The sequence below is a fragment of the Malurus melanocephalus genome, unplaced genomic scaffold (genome assembly GCF_030028575.1).
Source record: "Malurus melanocephalus ecotype Western Australia unplaced genomic scaffold, MMel_1.1 scaffold_101, whole genome shotgun sequence".
Taxonomy (NCBI): Eukaryota; Metazoa; Chordata; class Aves; order Passeriformes; family Maluridae; genus Malurus; species Malurus melanocephalus.
In genome coordinates, this window is record NW_026623333.1 from 1,446,416 (window position 1) to 1,463,514 (window position 17,099).

At 45.4% G+C, this 17,099-nt stretch overlaps 1 protein-coding gene across 1 annotated transcript in view; it reads right to left on the minus strand.

Moving 5' to 3' along the window:
* Window positions 1–2,325: 2,325 nt before the first annotated feature.
* ISM1 (isthmin 1) overlaps window positions 2,326–17,099 on the minus strand; it is a gene marked incomplete at its 5' end in the record, with an annotated part of 37,953 nt that continues 23,179 nt past the window's right edge. The window contains 4 exons of the mRNA XM_057369024.1: window positions 2,326–5,474; window positions 7,118–7,207; window positions 9,329–9,472; window positions 12,050–12,317. Of these exons, the coding sequence (XP_057225007.1) occupies window positions 4,957–5,474; window positions 7,118–7,207; window positions 9,329–9,472; window positions 12,050–12,317 (1,020 nt within the window). The remainder of the gene's footprint in view (window positions 5,475–7,117; window positions 7,208–9,328; window positions 9,473–12,049; window positions 12,318–17,099) is intronic.

Here is a 17,099-nt window from a genome sequence, read left to right on the forward strand (position 1 = left end):
ACTGTTTGCCCAGTTTTAAAAAGGAAATATTATCTAAGCACCCCTCTGAAGACTAGAGCCACCCACACTTWGCTGTGTTAGGTTTGGCCAGTGTGACCTGTGCAATATGGCTATCACTTCCAGAATATAACATTCTGAGCCCCTTATAAATTGTGCAGTGTACTGAATGAAAAGTTTCTCTGTGTGTTTAAAAATCCCCCCCACTCCCAGATCCTTCTTGTGATAGAGAATAAATAAGGAAAAAATTATAACTCCCTAAACTGATAGAAAATTAGCACGGTCATAAAAGGCGTCTGTGGCTTTAGCAGTRCAGCTGAAAAGGAAAAATGAATAAACCTGCCACTCACTCAGAAAGTAAGAGGCAGAGCTGAARAATGGCTGCTGCCATTTTAGCCTCCTGGCCCTTCTCCCCCCTGTGCATGTGCAAAAATAGCTCTGTGCCCTGTGCAGGAGGCGAGGAAGTGCTCTGCCATGGGACCCTTCCTCCAGGCACCGTGCTCAGCAGCAAACTGCTCTACAGCACATGGCTAGAGGATATCCTAAATTAATTTACATAGGCATATAAATATATGCATGTGTGTGTTTTCTGTATGAAATATGAAACCAGCGATTTCTTAGCCAACCCCTCAATTTGTCTGAAACAGCACAGGCATAATGGAAACTGCCCACACATTTTTCCATTAAAAGTTACAAAGGAAAAGAAGCGGGGAATTGGTGATAGAAAAACACATGCTCTCTCAGCTGGCGCAGAAATGCCATGGAGCCAGGCRGCAGCACTCGCTCACTCCCTCCAGTGTGCTGGGAAAAGTGTCATCCTTATTCTGGAAGGTGGCCTTCCTGCTGCTGGCCTCCCTCCTCAGCCCCTGGGATTTGTGTGTTTGGAGGGGAGGGACATGGCTGTGCTGTGCCTGTGCAGGTGGATGCACTGGATGTAAGGAAATCCCAGTTTGTCCATATCTGTTCTGCAGCTTTCCTTTTCTGGGTGAGGAGGTTCCCTGCTGGACAGTCCTGGGGGTGGCTGTGGAGCTGCAGAGTAGCCGTGCCCAGGTGGGTTACGAGCAGGTCCCTGCCCTGGCAACTCCCTCCTCCTGCCAGGTTCTTCTGTGCAGTCTGTCCAGCCTGAGTGTGACTTTCTCCAGGGATGGATGAATGTGTGACATGAATCTGCTGCTGAGAGCAATACAAAGCCTAAGTGCTGCGAGCCACGCTGGCTGCAGGGCGGTTCCAGGGGTGTCCTGATGGAGAACAAAAGAAGGGGACCCARGGAAGGCCTGGGGGAGCACTGGTGRCCCTTCAGCTGAGGCATTTCCCCAGGCCATCCCTCAGTGCCACCTCACTCCTTCCTGCTGCCAGCCAGAGACACCACAGGTGAGACCCCGTGGCATTAAAACCCTGCCATTCTGGCAGGACAGATTCTTCAACAGGAAAAGGTAACTTYCCCCCTTCCCTGCCTTCAGCTGYGAGTGTCAGGTGCATCAGCAACTCMTTGCAGCCAGCCCTACAACCTCACCGCAAGCTCTGGGTCTGGAACAGCCCCACGAGCTCACCAGCACTTTTCCAWGGAATGCCTTGTGTTGACAGTGCTAACCAGCCTGCACAGCGGGAGGGGGGAAAAGCAGCTGGTAACTAATGCGGGGCTGTGGGGATTCGTGGGGTGTGCATGGTTCTGGTTTTCGCTATATTGTCCTATAACCCATATGCATCACTGTGGGTTRTGTTAGTGGAATTTTGCTGCTCAGCAGCTGTCTGGGCAATGTGAAGCCAGGCCCACTCATCCTTTTAACCATCAAAGGTACGATTCAATCCATTTACGGCTGCCTCAGGGCACTGCTCCACACATCTTTCGCAGCAGCTGTGCCAGCTTAATGCATTCCCACCAACTTGACTCAAAAGCCGTGCTGCCATCTGCATCTGCTGATTGATCTGGGGTTAAAAATAAGCTGGAGGACTTGACTGGCTCCTTGTTTCAGTTTCCCTGCTCAGTTGTGCTTTTTCCCATCCCCCCCATATCTTGGGCTGTGTGTTCCAATGTGCCCATTCAGTGGTAATGTCAGAAACGTAACAGCATCTTCTCCTCACCGCCRACCTGTGCCTGGCAATGTAAGCCACAAACCCTTCCTGGGGCCTTKTTTTAATATGAAGAGCTCTGTGTTTAAAAGACTGACACAAATTTGGCCATGGTAAACTCCAGCACCTTGCTAAAGTCTGCTCCACAAAGTCATTTCAAGTACAATTTTGGTCACTGGAAAGGAGATGAAGAAAACAGAAAATAAAAGAAGCAGCCCAGCCCTGAATGGATCATAATTTATTATGAAGTAGGACAGACTTTGTTTTTAATAAAAACTGTTGCTTAGGACAGCAGAATCTCTCAATCTGTGCTCCAGGACTCATCCTACGAAACACCTGGTAGCTCCTATCAGAAGTTATTCGGCTCCCTCAGAGTTTCCAGCCTTGGCAAATTACGAGTGGTGAGACTTGAAACTTTGTGCGTCATTTCATTTATTAGAATAATTTTTCCTCTTCCCTGACACTCTATGTGTTATGTTCTGTATTAATAGTGTAGTAGCATTTCTCAATAGCGCCATAATTTACTAATCCACAAAGGGCAGGGATGTGTTTTACATTTCAAGAATTGTGACCAACTGCCCTCTCATCTGCCTCCCAGAGAAACCTGAGAATGTTGTTCCCCCCCACACTGCTAAGTAAGAAGCAGATCTTTCTCCCTGAAAATACCTGTCTTCCCTGTGAAGTGACTGATCCTGGAGTTCCTTGTGCCTTTCATCCATCTGCTGTCAATTTAACTGGCTCCACGAGCTAGTGGCGCCTTCTTATGACCTTGCAAGAATTTACAAAATCTGGTTTCTATAAAAAATAAGGGGTGATCCCCATGTTTACCCTCTTGCTCAACCAACCATGTTTTGTTACTACCAGCTTGTGCTAGAACGTATCCACGTCTTCCCCACCAACTCAAGTCTGGATCTGCTCYGATGGCCTGGCCAAGTTTTCCAGCTGCCGAGGTGACCTCAGCGGAGCAGTCGCTGTGGCAGATGTGCAGTGGCTTGGCCTGGATGGTTTCTGGTGCCCTGGAGCCAAAGCACAATGCTGGGGCTCTGCAGCTTGGCAGAGCCATGGGGCAGATTGGGGTGCATGGCCCCAGTTTCTCGGAACCCCCCGGTTGGGGTTTGCACCGGGGAGAACCCACAGGAACCCAACMCTGCCCAGGCCAGCGGGGTCACTGTGCCCGTGTTAGTGCTGAGGACACCATGTACTCATCCATGAGCTCACAATCAGCCAGACCTGAGAGGCCAGCAGAGACAGGGAGAAGATTTACAGGATGCCATGGAAGGGTTTGGTTGGGGTGGAGGGGACCTTAAATATCATCTGTGCGTGTCTGTATACAGCGGAGGGAATTGTCTTTGGTGTCTGTCTTGGATCTTTGAGCTCAGACTGACTGCGATGCCAGTCGGCTTCAGCACTGTGCGAGGTTCCACATGTGTGTGTCAGACCACATAACCCCAAAATAGGCATTTYTCTAGTGACATTTAGCCTTGGTTTTCCAAATGAAGACACCCACTTGCAGCAAGGCAGTCGTTCGCAGGATGGAACTGGAAGTATTTATTTACCCGGAGTGTAACTTCTACCTTTCATCAGAAGGCAGGTACGAGCTGCTTAATGACAGGATTATGTATTTCAACTTGCACTTTATAAAAATTTGGAAATAAAACCTTTTCCTAACAACAGTTGCRTTCTTGGAAATCAAGTTCCATCTACAGAAGCCTTTCATGTCAGAGACATATCCCACATGTGAGTCATTGTTACAATTCAATAAATACTTTACAAAAATAATGCTAGCTTTTTAAAAAAATTAAGACATTTTAAGTCACCGATAGCTCCCTCCAGAGAGCTTCCCTTAAAGAATAGCTACTTCTGTAGGACACTGTGCACTCAGCATGAGAAAAATGGGGGGAAAGGGCTGGTTGCATCTTTTATCCCAGGGAACTTGTACTGTTCTCTAAAAAAAATAAACTTCTTTCTTTTTTTAAAAGAAAGAAAAAAGCAGATCCAAACATTCTTCATAKTCAAAACCGGGAATAAACTGTGGGGGGTTTTTTGTCCTTTGGCATGGATTCCTTCTCTGCCCTCACTCCTCCAAAGCCTTTCAGCATGCTCAGTTCACAGGTAGCTGCCCTGCAGGTCTTCTCCCCAGCAAAAGCCGTAAACCCCAACAGCTGCAGCTCTGCATCTGAGATGTCCCAGGAGTGGGAYGTTTGCATCTCTAGCAGAACAGCTGCATCAGGACATCTTCTGGCTCGTAGGAAATCCATAGCTACATCTTCCTGCAAGCCTACCCCAGATGGACTGCAAAGACCTGAGCTGGAAGGTAACAGGAGGAATTCCAAGAGAAAGAGATTGCYAGGGATTCTCTATATTCATTTTTGACTATTACCCTTCCAAAAAAATTTTCCCTTCTTAGACATGACTAGTCATGAAATCAATTATAGAGAAAACTGATGCTGTAGGTGCATTAATCTTGTAAACCATTCCCATATGGAAGAGTACATTCTTCAATCCCATTGTTTATAACAACTTTTAAATATGTGCCTCCTCAGCTGGGGCCTTGGGGCCTGATGGTGATGGCAGCTACCCCCCAACCCCTCCATTATGTTACAGATGGGAAATAAAATGAAATGCACATTATTACATGAACGTTATTGCGGTATAAAATCCTATCAGGACAAGATTTATGTATGCAAAAATAGGTGTGTGTGTGTGAGACAGAGAGATACGCGTTTATAAATTACACACACTGTGAAAAATACGTATTATATTACAACTATATACATTCATTAGAAAGGAACTGATCGACCCCTGCCAAGGAGCCAATGCAGCAGCCATCATCAGTTCTTTGGCATCCAGGAAACGAATGCTATTTTGTGTCTGAAGAAGAGGAAAATCTCAGTATTCCCTCGCTTCTTGAAACTGCTTGTAGTAGTCTTCGTCTGACGGGTTTTCTGTGCACTTCTGCCCRTTGTTGGGAGGCCGGGCTTCATTGTAGCGGCTCCAGTCGCCTTTGCATATGATCCAAGGCAGAATGTCCACCTTGTAATGGAGTTCTGCTGAGAATTCGATGCTGATCAGGTTGGGCGTCCCTGCCCCTTTGCCCCTGGTGATTAGCCGCATGTTGTCGTCGTAGCAGCAGTGCTGTGCCGCCAGCGTGGTGCTTTCCAAGGACAGCATGGAGCGGATGCAGTACCGCGCCGTGGGCTTGTAGATCTCCAGCTTCTCCTTCGGGCCACTTGCGTCTTTCCAGCGGAAGCTYTTCCTCTTCAGCCGGTCGTAGATCTCAGCAGTGCTGTAGGCAACTTCCCTGGGGTAGGAGCACGGGCAGCTGGGGAGATCATTGACCACTTTGTGCATGTATTTCTTCAGGAACTCGCTCTTGCAGCTCATCCATCTCTCACAGCTGTCAGTATCTGTTTCAGGGCAGGAAATGGAAACTTTAGATACATTAAGCAGCATCCCAGTCGGTGTGATCAGCGACAACAAACGAGCAAAGTGTAGCTGTTCAGCACCAGTGCTCTGCTTTAGAAAGAAAGGGCGGTCACAGCTYGCTGCCCTTCCCACAGTGGGTTCTGCACTGGATTGTCAGATAAAGAAATCACACTTGGGACTGACATTCAGGGTCTCAGGCACTGCTAGTCTGAGTTACTGTGCAGAACCAGCCCAGTAGGAATCKGTGACACTTCTTCTACCTGGCAAATCCTAATTGAGCTACTGATATCCCCATGCAGCRCAASAGCCACTACCATGGGATGACAAGCAACAGAAACAGGGAAATCACAGTGATTTGGTGCCAGTTTCCAGCTGGAACCCTCAGTCAGAACACACTCACCAGGAAAAATGTCATTCAAATGGTGAAGGATTAAGTTTCAGATGATATTAAAAATTCCAAGGTGGCAGCAAGGCCTGTATTACTCTTTCTGAAGTTCATTTTAGGCCCTAATTCAATAATCAGTCCCTTTTAGAAAACAAATACTTTTTTTCTATTTGGTCTCCAATTTCCAAAGGGGTATTTCARGTATCTGTAGTTCAGACACAGAGACTGACATCTTAGCTGGCAAATGCAGCCAAAAGTGATTCAGGTTCTGAAAGGGCATATGTGACATAACATCAGAGAGTCTGTACACCAGGGGGAGTTAATGGCACCAAAGCCATGAGGTATAGCTGGGATTAAAGAGATTTATAGACCAGTAGCATATTTAATACTGGCACTTTATTATTTTGCAAGACTCTWGGGAGAATCCAGTCAAACATCTCCTAAAACATTATTTAAGGTGTCTGTATCATGCTATGTCAAAAATACCCTGCACACCTTGCTCTGCACTTTCTTAAGAGGGCTCTGCAGGAGAGTAACTAACTGGGACCTAAAACCCTTACAGCAAACATTCTTGTGMAATATTTACTCAGTGATCAGTGTCCTGTTTTTCTGTCTTCTTAAGGAGTCTCATCCTGGCTGTCATTAACTATTGTGCTCTGCCACCATAGGAGGGAGGTGCTGGGTTACACTATTTATTCAATTAATCCAGTATTCAGTGCCTCTGAGTCTTCACACTATGGTGTCATTGGAGGGATGAAATCAGAACATTGCAGATGTTGCATTGAGTTTTAGATAGTTCAGACTCAAGGCATGCCCTATAAAATTGCTTTGGCTCCCCCATTGCAGCACACAGAGYTATAAAAGCAATGCATGCTCATGAAAGTCATTGCCCTTTTTTTTAATGTGACAGCTGTATTTAAAAATGTTTTTATAGTGTCTTCCATTTGAGGTCATTTCAGCTAAATTAAGTGTTTGATTTTTTCCACCTCCATTTGTGTGGAGTCTTACAACTCTTTTCAGAATTAGGACAGCAAATAACCATTTTATGACGAAACAAGCACAGGACTTAAGGGGAGAAAGATTCTGTGACTGAAGGAAAGGCTCAGATCATAAAAGCAGGCAAGATGGCCATTTTTGTTGACATTTTAAATGCTAAACTAAAGACCTTGATCCCGYGGGACCAAGAAAACCCTAAGGCAGTCTCTTATCTGTTCCTGAAGGATTGACTCGGCTGCTTACCAACTTCAAACAGTTTGGTTGCGTTGAAGTCTTCGCTCCCWGCAAGTAAACTCACTTCAGTGGCAGCTGTCCGGAAGGTATCTTCGATCCCTAAGACAAACAGGTGTTAGTGGGACTGATGTTTTCCCATTAAAGCACAATGGAATCAGCTGCCTCCTTGCCACCCCTTCCTTCCACCCCCAGGCTCTGCACGGTGCTTTGGTTTGGCAGGGAGGCAATCTGAGGTTGCTGCTGGACCATTCCTTCAAAAGCACAAAGACCAAGAAATCTGTGCTGTTGGGAAGGTTAAACAGAGTGACATGCCTCAAGACAGGTAAATTCATCWCCCTATGGGGGCAATCTCAGGGATYACAYGGAARARYRATGCTRTTACAAGAAGACTGGTGCTTGTTGGTCTCTCCCAGTGCTAGGGAGTTAAAAGGTGTGTGTTGGCAGGAGATAACCAACCTCTCCAAGCAATTCCATGCCCACCATTTACAGCCATCAAATAAAAAAACAGGATCTCAGCATATCGGGATCTATCAGCAACCTCCATCGTTTGCTATTAGTAGAGAGACACTGAGATTGCCAGAAAAAAATGATCTTGCCAAAGTAAACATCCTTTCATTGCTGCTTTAGTTCAGCCTATTGGCCAGCCCAATGTTTCTGTGCCATGTAGGCTTAACACCAATATCTTCTCACAAAAGCCAGAAAAGGTTGCTTTTTCGGTTTTTTTTTTTTTTTTTTTTTTTTTTTTTTTTTTTTTTTTTTTTTTTTTTTTTTTTTTTTTTTTTACCTCTCCATTGAATTAAAGACTTCTAAAGAGAGCAGAAAGATATTTAATATGTGATAGCTATAGGAAATCTATTCACCATCCATCTTGCAAATGAACTTTCTCCTGATCTCCTGAACTGGGGCATAATAGTGGTGTGCAAAGCTTCAAAAGAGCCTCAGGCCAATTTTCAATAAAATTATCATAGGGTTTTGTCTTAACTCCAGCACTGGATGTAGAATAATAGATACCCAAGAACCCATTACAAGGCAGTAATTCACTGCTGGAATTATAAACAGCAGAAGCTGAGCTTTGCCCTTGTAATTTTAAAAATGTCAGCGCAGCCTCAAAGAGTGAATATGTTTTGCTTGCTGATCGTTGGAGGTCTGTTATATGACATAATATATTCTTTCAAGTTTGCCACTGTTTGATGCTAGCTGGTAATAAATACTGGAGAATATAACTGGGGTTTACATGCTTTCTGCTGGAATTAACCCCTTCTTATTGAGGTTTTAGGATGTATGAGAGCATGCAGAAACATTTTCCTCCTGAACTGCCTGGCAGTTGTTGCCTCACAACGGAGACACGAATCTGCGAGTGAGAAACTGCTCTCCAACTCTCTCACCAAGCACTCTAAGTCTCCTCTCCAGCGCTGCTGACATTTCACTCCCCATTAAAAAAAAGCCTGACCTCCAGTTTAAGAATTTCTGCCTTTCTGAGTCATTAAGTAAACTCAGAGTAATGCATACCACCATGGCTTGTGTTTTCACTTCTCTCTGATCTTGGGAAGTAATGAACTTGCACCTATCCCCTGCACTGTGGCAGCTACTGAATGACAAATTGGTCTGAGTTCAAACACACAGCAGAWTTTTWAAAAMCTGTTTTCCATAGCAGCTTCAAATWTTTGTGATGKAGGCTTGAGTRCACAGGCCTGCTTTTGCCAAAGTGAAGACTGTGYGATGGTAAGGACACTTCAAATGTCAAATCCTGGATGGGCAGGAGCTAAGGCAAGGCTCCTTGGCCATATTTTCTGAATCTACTCAAGCCAAAACTGTACATTCCTTCATCCTTGTTCCCCATGCAGGCATTGGAATTTACTGCACACAGAACAGGAGCTCGCTGAGGTAACGGCACAGCTGGTTTGAAATTCTAAAACAGCCCCAAATTTGTTTCAAGATTAGAGTAGATTACACCCTTTGGAACACAAAACGCCTGTGCACAAAAATGACTGCTGAGACTAAAGAAAGCCCGTGCTTGTCTTCTAAGTCCCAGGGGGTGGTGGACTGCACCTAGCAGTGCATTATTGCAATAAATAAATAAATGGTGTTGAAAGCCAGCGTGTTGAAAACCGCGCCCAACTGCCTCTCCGCGGAACACACGGGCCCCAAGCTCTGCCCAGGAGGGCTCTCTCCACCCCGTGCCCACCCTCCCATTCCCCCATGGCCACCAGCAGCTCCCACCTGGGCAGTTGGGCCGGTCGCAGGTGCGGGACTCGGTGGCCGTGCAGGCGTAGCCGCAGGACCGCGTGCGCTTCTGGTTGCCGCTGCCRCAGGTGACGCTGCACGGCGACCACGGGCTCCAGTCGCCCTCGCCGTCGATGTAATCTGCGTCAGGACAAACACCGGGAAGGAAATGAAGAAACAAAACTCCTACTGCCCACAACTACTGTGTGGTGGTTTTTATTAAGGAGGCGAAACAGGAATGGAATCCAGATGTCTCTACCTGAAGCTCGGGCTGAGCGCCAGGCGCGAGCCTGCTGTTTAAATGGTTTTCACACTTGATGCTCCTCAGGGAAATGCGTGCAACATTATTTGAAAAAATATTTCCTTTCTCTTTTGACCTTTTGGCAGCTGAGAATCCTCAGCTGCAAAGCTGGGTCATGAACTAACAGTATACATCTATTCAAATAATTTCCCTGYATATAGGAATACTTTTGCGGACCACAGACTAACCAGGCACAGGTTAAATTTTCTTTTTCACCTTTTCAAAACAYGCATCAATAGCACAACAATAMTYAATTAATTTTTAGGGCARGATAYSTGTTGYTGGGCTATGRGAAGCTGAGGGTCATRAGTGAAAATMAAAATTTTGATTTTCAGTCCCTTGAACAGRGAATAGATATTTCAGGAAYACTGCTATGAGAACAGGGAACWGCATGCTCCTCTTGCACCRAGAACAACATGCTATTTTTAGTGTYTCAGGTGAATTATTAAAGCAAAATCTGACTATTTRCTAGAAGGAACCTTCTGAGATACTCTCTTCTGGTGGACAGCCAAAGGCACTGGACACCAAGTCTGCACCACAGAAGTTGGTGCTGCTGTATCTAAACTCCTCAGCAACAGCCTTCTTTGTGTGCTGCACAAACTATTCCACATCCCACCATGTGAAGGCCACCAAACAAAGCCCAGGAACCCATCCTCATTTTCTTGCCTTCCCACTRGCCTTCTGCTGAGGGAACATTTGACTTAATGGTTTTCCTTGCAACCTACAGGAGGTATTTTACTGATCCTGTGATCATACCTTGCAGCTGGACCTCCTTTGGGTTACACCAGCACTGGTACAAAGGGAAATCTGGTTTGGGGCTCTGAGCTAGCCCTGCTCTAGCTAAAGGTAAGAGTCCCTGAGCTACAGGCAGATCCAGGCAGGATCCCTGCCTGCCCTGGGTTCTGTGCTGCTCCGTGCTGCTGTCAGTGTGCAATCCCATGGYTCTGGGATTTGCCAGCATCCAGGCAGCACAACCATCCAGGAAGGCACTGGATGTCTCAGGAAAATGTCATCTTCCCTCTGTGCCTGGCCCYGCTCTTGTTTTCATCTATTTTCCAACCCTTTATTCTCCACTGGGTGGAGAGGAGGAGGGCAGGTGAGCAGGTGCAGTGCCTGTCAAACAGCCCAGCCCAGGAGCCCCAGGAAGGGCAGGGAGAGCCCTTGGCAGTGCCAGGAAGAGACAGAGACACACACACACAGATGAAAGGTGTGAACATGTCAGTGGGTGGAACATCCAACCCCACATGGGCAGGATCTGCTGCTACACCCTCCTGGACAAGGCCAACAAAGCACTTTAGGTTTGACAGAAAGCCAGSAGTCGTTTCCAGATAATTGGATGCTGTGGTGAGCAGCAGAGAGCTCCAGGATAAGTTTTAGTCCTACCTACCTGGTGTTTACACGGCACAATATTGAATATACCACGTTAGATTGTCAKCTGGAGCTCAACTTGTTCTTCCTACTTTTATATTTGTAATTCTTGCTATTTTTTTTCCACCATAGTTATTTGTGAAAGCAATTTTATTTAATACATACGTWTGTGTTTAAAGACACACAAAAGCTCCCTCTTGATTTTTAAGACTCTAGAGCTTCAAGTTAACTAAATCATGGGAAAAATAAGGCTGAACCAGTGCTTGACAGGCACTCTGCAGCATCTGGGGAATAACATCAGAAATGCCAGGGTAAAAGTACTGTGTCTTTGACCCTTGCTCCAATCAAAAGGTGTCTGTATTTGCACACAGCCTAAATTCAAGGGGCTCTGAGCTCCCTGTGAGCACAGTTTAGCTCACCTCCCTCGGGTCATTCCCTTGTGGACAGCCACAGCCCATMGGGGCAGTGAATAGCTGCAGCTCCTCTCTGTTTTTAGTTTCTGCAACTGTTCCCTACAACAAGCTGAAAACAATTGTTTTCRCTGTCACATCTGGAAGAATATTACACACGCAAATACACAATGTTCCTGCTGCACACGCCACTCCCCACACATGCACCAACATAAKTCATCTTATTTGTGTATCCACCAAATACTACTTTCAGATCTTGCTTATTTATCCAATAGTTATATTTTGGTTCCCAAACCACCACACGATTCTAAATTTGTACTTACCCTTACTCTAAAAATAAATGTGAAACCTTGCTTCCTATACTTTTTAAAAAAGCACACTTTGGGCTAAAAAAAGACCCTCTTCTGGGATAACTGGTATGATTTTCCAGATTATAGATTTACCGGTGGAATGCAGCTACCACAGTACAGCTTGTGCATCTGCACAGATTTGTATTCAAAAGCCGACGAACAAAAGCCACATGTTGAAAAATCCTATTTTGCTTGGCCCGCTCTTGGCSATGCCTCACCATTCTCATTTCCCCCACGCTTGTTTTTACAATCCCAAGATGCCCACAGGAGGCCTGGAATGCTCACTCACCATACTCGGGCTGCTCCTTGGGCTCGAAYGCCCGGTGACTGGGTGCACGGCCATCCCACCCACCGAGAGGGTTTAGGAAGTTGCTGTCCTCGGTGGTGCTGTCGTATTTGTAGTCCTGGTCACCGCTGCTCATGCGGGTCAGGGTGGAGGATCTCTGCCACCAGCTCCTCCAGTCGGGCGATGGGGCYGGCCAGCTGGGCTTGCTGCTCTCCTTCTGCAGCTCCTTGTCTGCCTCGGCGTCGGGGCCATCCAGCACCTCGATGGTGACCTGTGGGGTCCAGAGCAGAGCTCGGTCAGTGCCTCCTCCCAGCCAGTGGGAAGATTTCCCTACGGCACAGGCGAGGTGCTGCCTGGCACGGGGGCTCTGCGATACCAGCGGGTTCACATGCTGTGAGCCATATGGAGATTAGCGAGCCCAGAGATATGCACAGGCTGAGTGATTCCTTCTGCTACCTCTGCTGAATCAGACTTTGGAACAAAGGCTAGGAAAAATCCTGCACAAAATAATAACCCGTGCTCTGCCTGAAACCTTCGCGGCAGAATTTTCTGCCCGATGGGGAAAATGTGTTTAGAGCCAAACATGCGTGACCAGGAAAAAGAAAACTGAATCTGTACTCTGTGTWGAGGCTGAATTTGAAGCACACCAGYGAGCAGAGCCTGTTCCAAGGACCTAGGCTGACTCAAGATGGGCCATGAGTGTGAAGATGAAGATGCAGAGCCCAGGTAGCCAGGTTTGCATCTGTCTTGCCCTCTGGCAGCAGCCCAGCTGTTATTGCTGYATGAAACCACTCTTTGTGGCAGTGATGGAGCCAGCAGCTCCTCTGACCATCGCTGAGTAAGTCACTTGCTGCAAAGCCCTCTAAAATAGATCCTTTTGTCCTGCTGGAAGAGTATAATGACCTGTTATGGTCAACCTGTTTATGGTTTCTACAGAAGCCCAGAACCAAAATTCAAAGTTTGCTGCCCAATTTCCTCACAGACATCACGAATGTCAATATCATTCTGCACAGGAGCAACCCCTGATTATTGCTTTCTGTGCTGAACAATGTGTAATTATAAAACGCTTGGATAAATACTGTGTGTGCACAKAGGTGGCTATTTAGGTAGAAGCACACCAGCCATCAGAAACCTTGGCTCTGTGAGTCATGCAAGCATTGCCTGGCCACAGCTAAATCATAAAATGCTCTGATGTTTCATGCTAATGTGGTTCAGTGATYACACTGGACTGGCTAAACAACCAGAAGTGACTGTCAGATATATCTATAATGTTTAATARGTATGGAGGCATTCTCAGCCTTTCAAGATGGTGCACCATGAAGATCAGGTTGTGTAAAACAGAAATAATGTACTATGATGCTAAAAGTCATTTATACAGYTCTGTGGATGTGCACTGTGCACAAAAGGTTGGTTTTRTAAAATTCCTATTAGTAAAATCACWAAACACACAARAAAAAGAAAGAAAAGGTCACAGCTACCTGTGACCCACYGAGTGTGACACAGGAGACAAAGTGGAAATGTCACACCATCAGAGCTGCAGGCACAGCTGCACATCCTTTCTTTGGAGAAATGAAATGTTGAACCTATTCCATGCTTTGCATTTGACCATAAACCAAGCCAGTGAAATTAAAAGACTTTCAGSCTACTATGATGCTCCACTGGGAGAAAGAACAAGAGCAAGGAAAAGTGCAGTTGTCAGCCTAATAGCATCTCCACCCAAGGGACATTTCACTAGCAGGCTTTATATGGAATTGGAATGATTACTTCATTAAACCTCCGTTTCTACAGACCAAGAATTAAAATGAATTTCATAAGCTTGAAAACATCAGGGTCAGTTCAGGGATTCAAAATTGTTGCATCTATCCAAGCRAAACAGAGTTTTCACAATAAATGAAAGGAAATGGCGTTACTGAGTGGCAAACACTGCCAGTGGTAGGGCTTTAGTACTCTCACCTGAGAATTGGTACAACTCCAGTACTTCATAGCAAGTGTTTTAGGACCACATTAACTCTCTGAGCAATGACTCAGCAAAATGGAAAAAACCAAACCCTCTGAGAAAAAAATAATGATAAGTGCTCCATTTGCTTTGGTAATCTGCAGCTGTGTGACACTCGATCAGCACGAACTTGGATTATTTCAGCCAGGTACAATGTGAAGAACCACAGGAACCTGATTTTAAATTSTGATTGATGATGGCAAGAGTTTAAGAAAAAAGGGGTTTTCAGGACCAGAGAAAGCTCTGCTGAGCTTGGTGAGGAGAGGCAGGTGGAGTGCACACACTTCCAGTGCTGTCAGACCCAGCACACCTCCCCAACACCGTCACTAACTTATTTCGAGATGTATCTGTGCAATTAGATCCCCTCCAGTCTGGTTTTACCACTGAGGAAGCTTCTTACAAAGGCCTCTACAATGAGCTTTCCAGCACACAGCCAATTTAAAAACCAAAAACAGCAGAGCAAATGTCAGTGTGGTAGTCTGACACATACCTGTGCTCCTCTCTCCCCTGCTTTAAGCTTTGATTACCAAGGTGTTACTGTGGCATAAAAACCATAGAGGGAAGGAAATTGTATAAAGAATCCTGGGATTGTTCGAACCACCACTCTCAGAAATTAGAAGCCGACTTCAGTTGACTCTGGTGTTTTCAGGGACTTGGCTGTGCTCTGCCCTGCTCCATTTGGCTTAATGGATCTTCCAAATGTGGGGAGGAAATCAGTGCACAACCCTAGCAATCCCTCCTACACTCTACCCAAATGTTAGGGCAGAGGTGTGAGAAGAGGCTGCTGTTTCAGATAAGCTATTGCTCCCTTATCCAGGTCTAAAAGTTTGAAAAATTAGCTTTCACTGAACTCTCCCCAGTACTTACAGAATTACAGTGTTAGTTCACGACTGTACATGCATGTGTATTTGTACATACACATGGCACTGGAATGTATAACTTGGTTGATCCRTTTTATAAAAAGGAATAAAGAAATCAAGAAAAAAGATCAAGAACTAGAGTCATAAAAAACAGGCGTTTAGAGAAGCTCTGGAAAAGCTTTCATGCTCTATAAGTATTCCAATAAAAACATGTTCTCCTAAAAATTAAAAAATAGGTCTGGTTTAGCATTTCTATTTTGGAGACCATTTTGAAGGCTGATTTCTTCTTCCAGTGATTATCAAAACTGTAAAGATTTTTTTCCTCAAGCTTCCCAAAATGTCTGTGGTAACACAGCTCTTGTATAAATCCACAACCATCCCCAGAAATATTCAAACCTAAAATAAAGCCACTTCTTTTATGTTTGTATGAACTATGAATAAGGACGTTCCTCTGAAAACTGTTAAAATAATTGGCGTAGGTACATTAAAACAACAGATTTGCAGTCAATTTCTAATGAAACAAGTGTATCAAGCACAGATGTCTCCAGACACCAACATCCAATTTTCTCCTGGCCAAAAATATACAGAAGATAAATATTATCCCAGCCTGSTGGAGTGCACAAAAAGTTCTGTGTTCTTCATCCTGTTTACTGAGACAATGTTTCTGATTTCACTTTACTGGTGTAAACATTGCCCTAAGCAACTGGAAGATTATATTTCAGGAAGAACTATGTTTGCAATATTGTGCAAGCAGCAGATCCTACAACATTTCTATCCTGTTCCTTTCATGCAATTGATGCAAATTTTCAATACAGAGCTGGCAAGATGGATGTGCAAGTTAGCAATGAGGTAACTACAACAAAAGAACAGAAAAAAGTTTATGAATGTCCTGTGATGAAAGGGTGTTCCTCTCCAATGCAGTAAAAGAGCAGTGACAAACATAAATGACAGCTAAAAATCCCATCTAATAAAATGTGTGGAAGTGACATGATGCAGGTGCAGGTGAGGGAAGTGGCTGTGGATGAAGCTGGAGAAGAGCTGAGCTCTGCAGTTCTTTTTTAAAAGCAGATCCCACAGCCTTGTTTCTCCGTGGCTGTGCGTGTTCCTGGCGTCGGTGGTTTGCTGTAGATGTTTTCCCATGAGAAGGCAGTAACCCAGGAGGTATCAAAGAGAGAAAACAGATAACAAACAGGTARCAAAGCCAACACAGCAGCACTGGGGTGGTGTGACCCATGGATATGGCCACGGGCCTGGTGGCAAATGAYAAAGGCATCAAGGCATTAACTTCTGTTTGAAAACCACTCCTATTAATGACTACTAATCCTGTGACTCTAAGCAAGGACAATAATCCAAACACAGTCAATCATATACTGATTTACTTCTGTTTTCCAGGGTACATCAACAGGGTTTTAGACAAGAATCCTACCTGTTTCTGTTTAACACATCCCTTGCAACTGGAACTCACCCATCTGTGTTTCAGCTCTTTTGCTCATGAAGTTTGACCAAGGTATAAGCTCAGTGAGAAGCATTAATATCAACAAAATGCCCTTTTTGCCCAGAGAGATTGTGAACTCCCCATCCCTGGAGGTGTGACCAGGCTAGATGGGGTTCAGAATAACCTGATCCAGCAGAAGGTGTCCCTGCCCATGGCAGGGGGGATTGAACTAGATGATCTAGAATGTTCTTTCCAACCCAAAGCACCCTGTGGTTCTGTGAGTTTTCCCTTTTCTGCTCCTTTGTCCTGGTGTCGAGCATTGCTGGGGAATCAGCAAAGCAGTAGGAGAAGGGAGCAGCACATCACCCGCCCCTGCTACAGCACACAAACCTGGGGAACCAGGGGTGAAAAGAAAAGGGGAGGGACAGGAGCAAGAGTTCAGTCMCAACTGGAAACATCTGGCTCCAGAGGGTCAGCTGCAAGGAGCAGAGAGGATGTAGAAGGCTGTTTAGAAGAGACAAGAAAAACCCATCAGAAATGGAAAAGAGGCAGGTTCCCATGCACCTTCCATGTGATTTCATTCTGCTGCTCAGGGGTCAGAACAATTGTAACTTACTCTGGATAATAACCCCCATCAATTACAAGGTCTGCATAAACATCCCTCAGCTGGTTTGCCAAGCAAGTGCAAACCTAGACAGCAGGGACTTTCCACTTGTGAAAGGAAATTCAAAGGAAATGTGTGATCAGTTTTTGCGATCACCT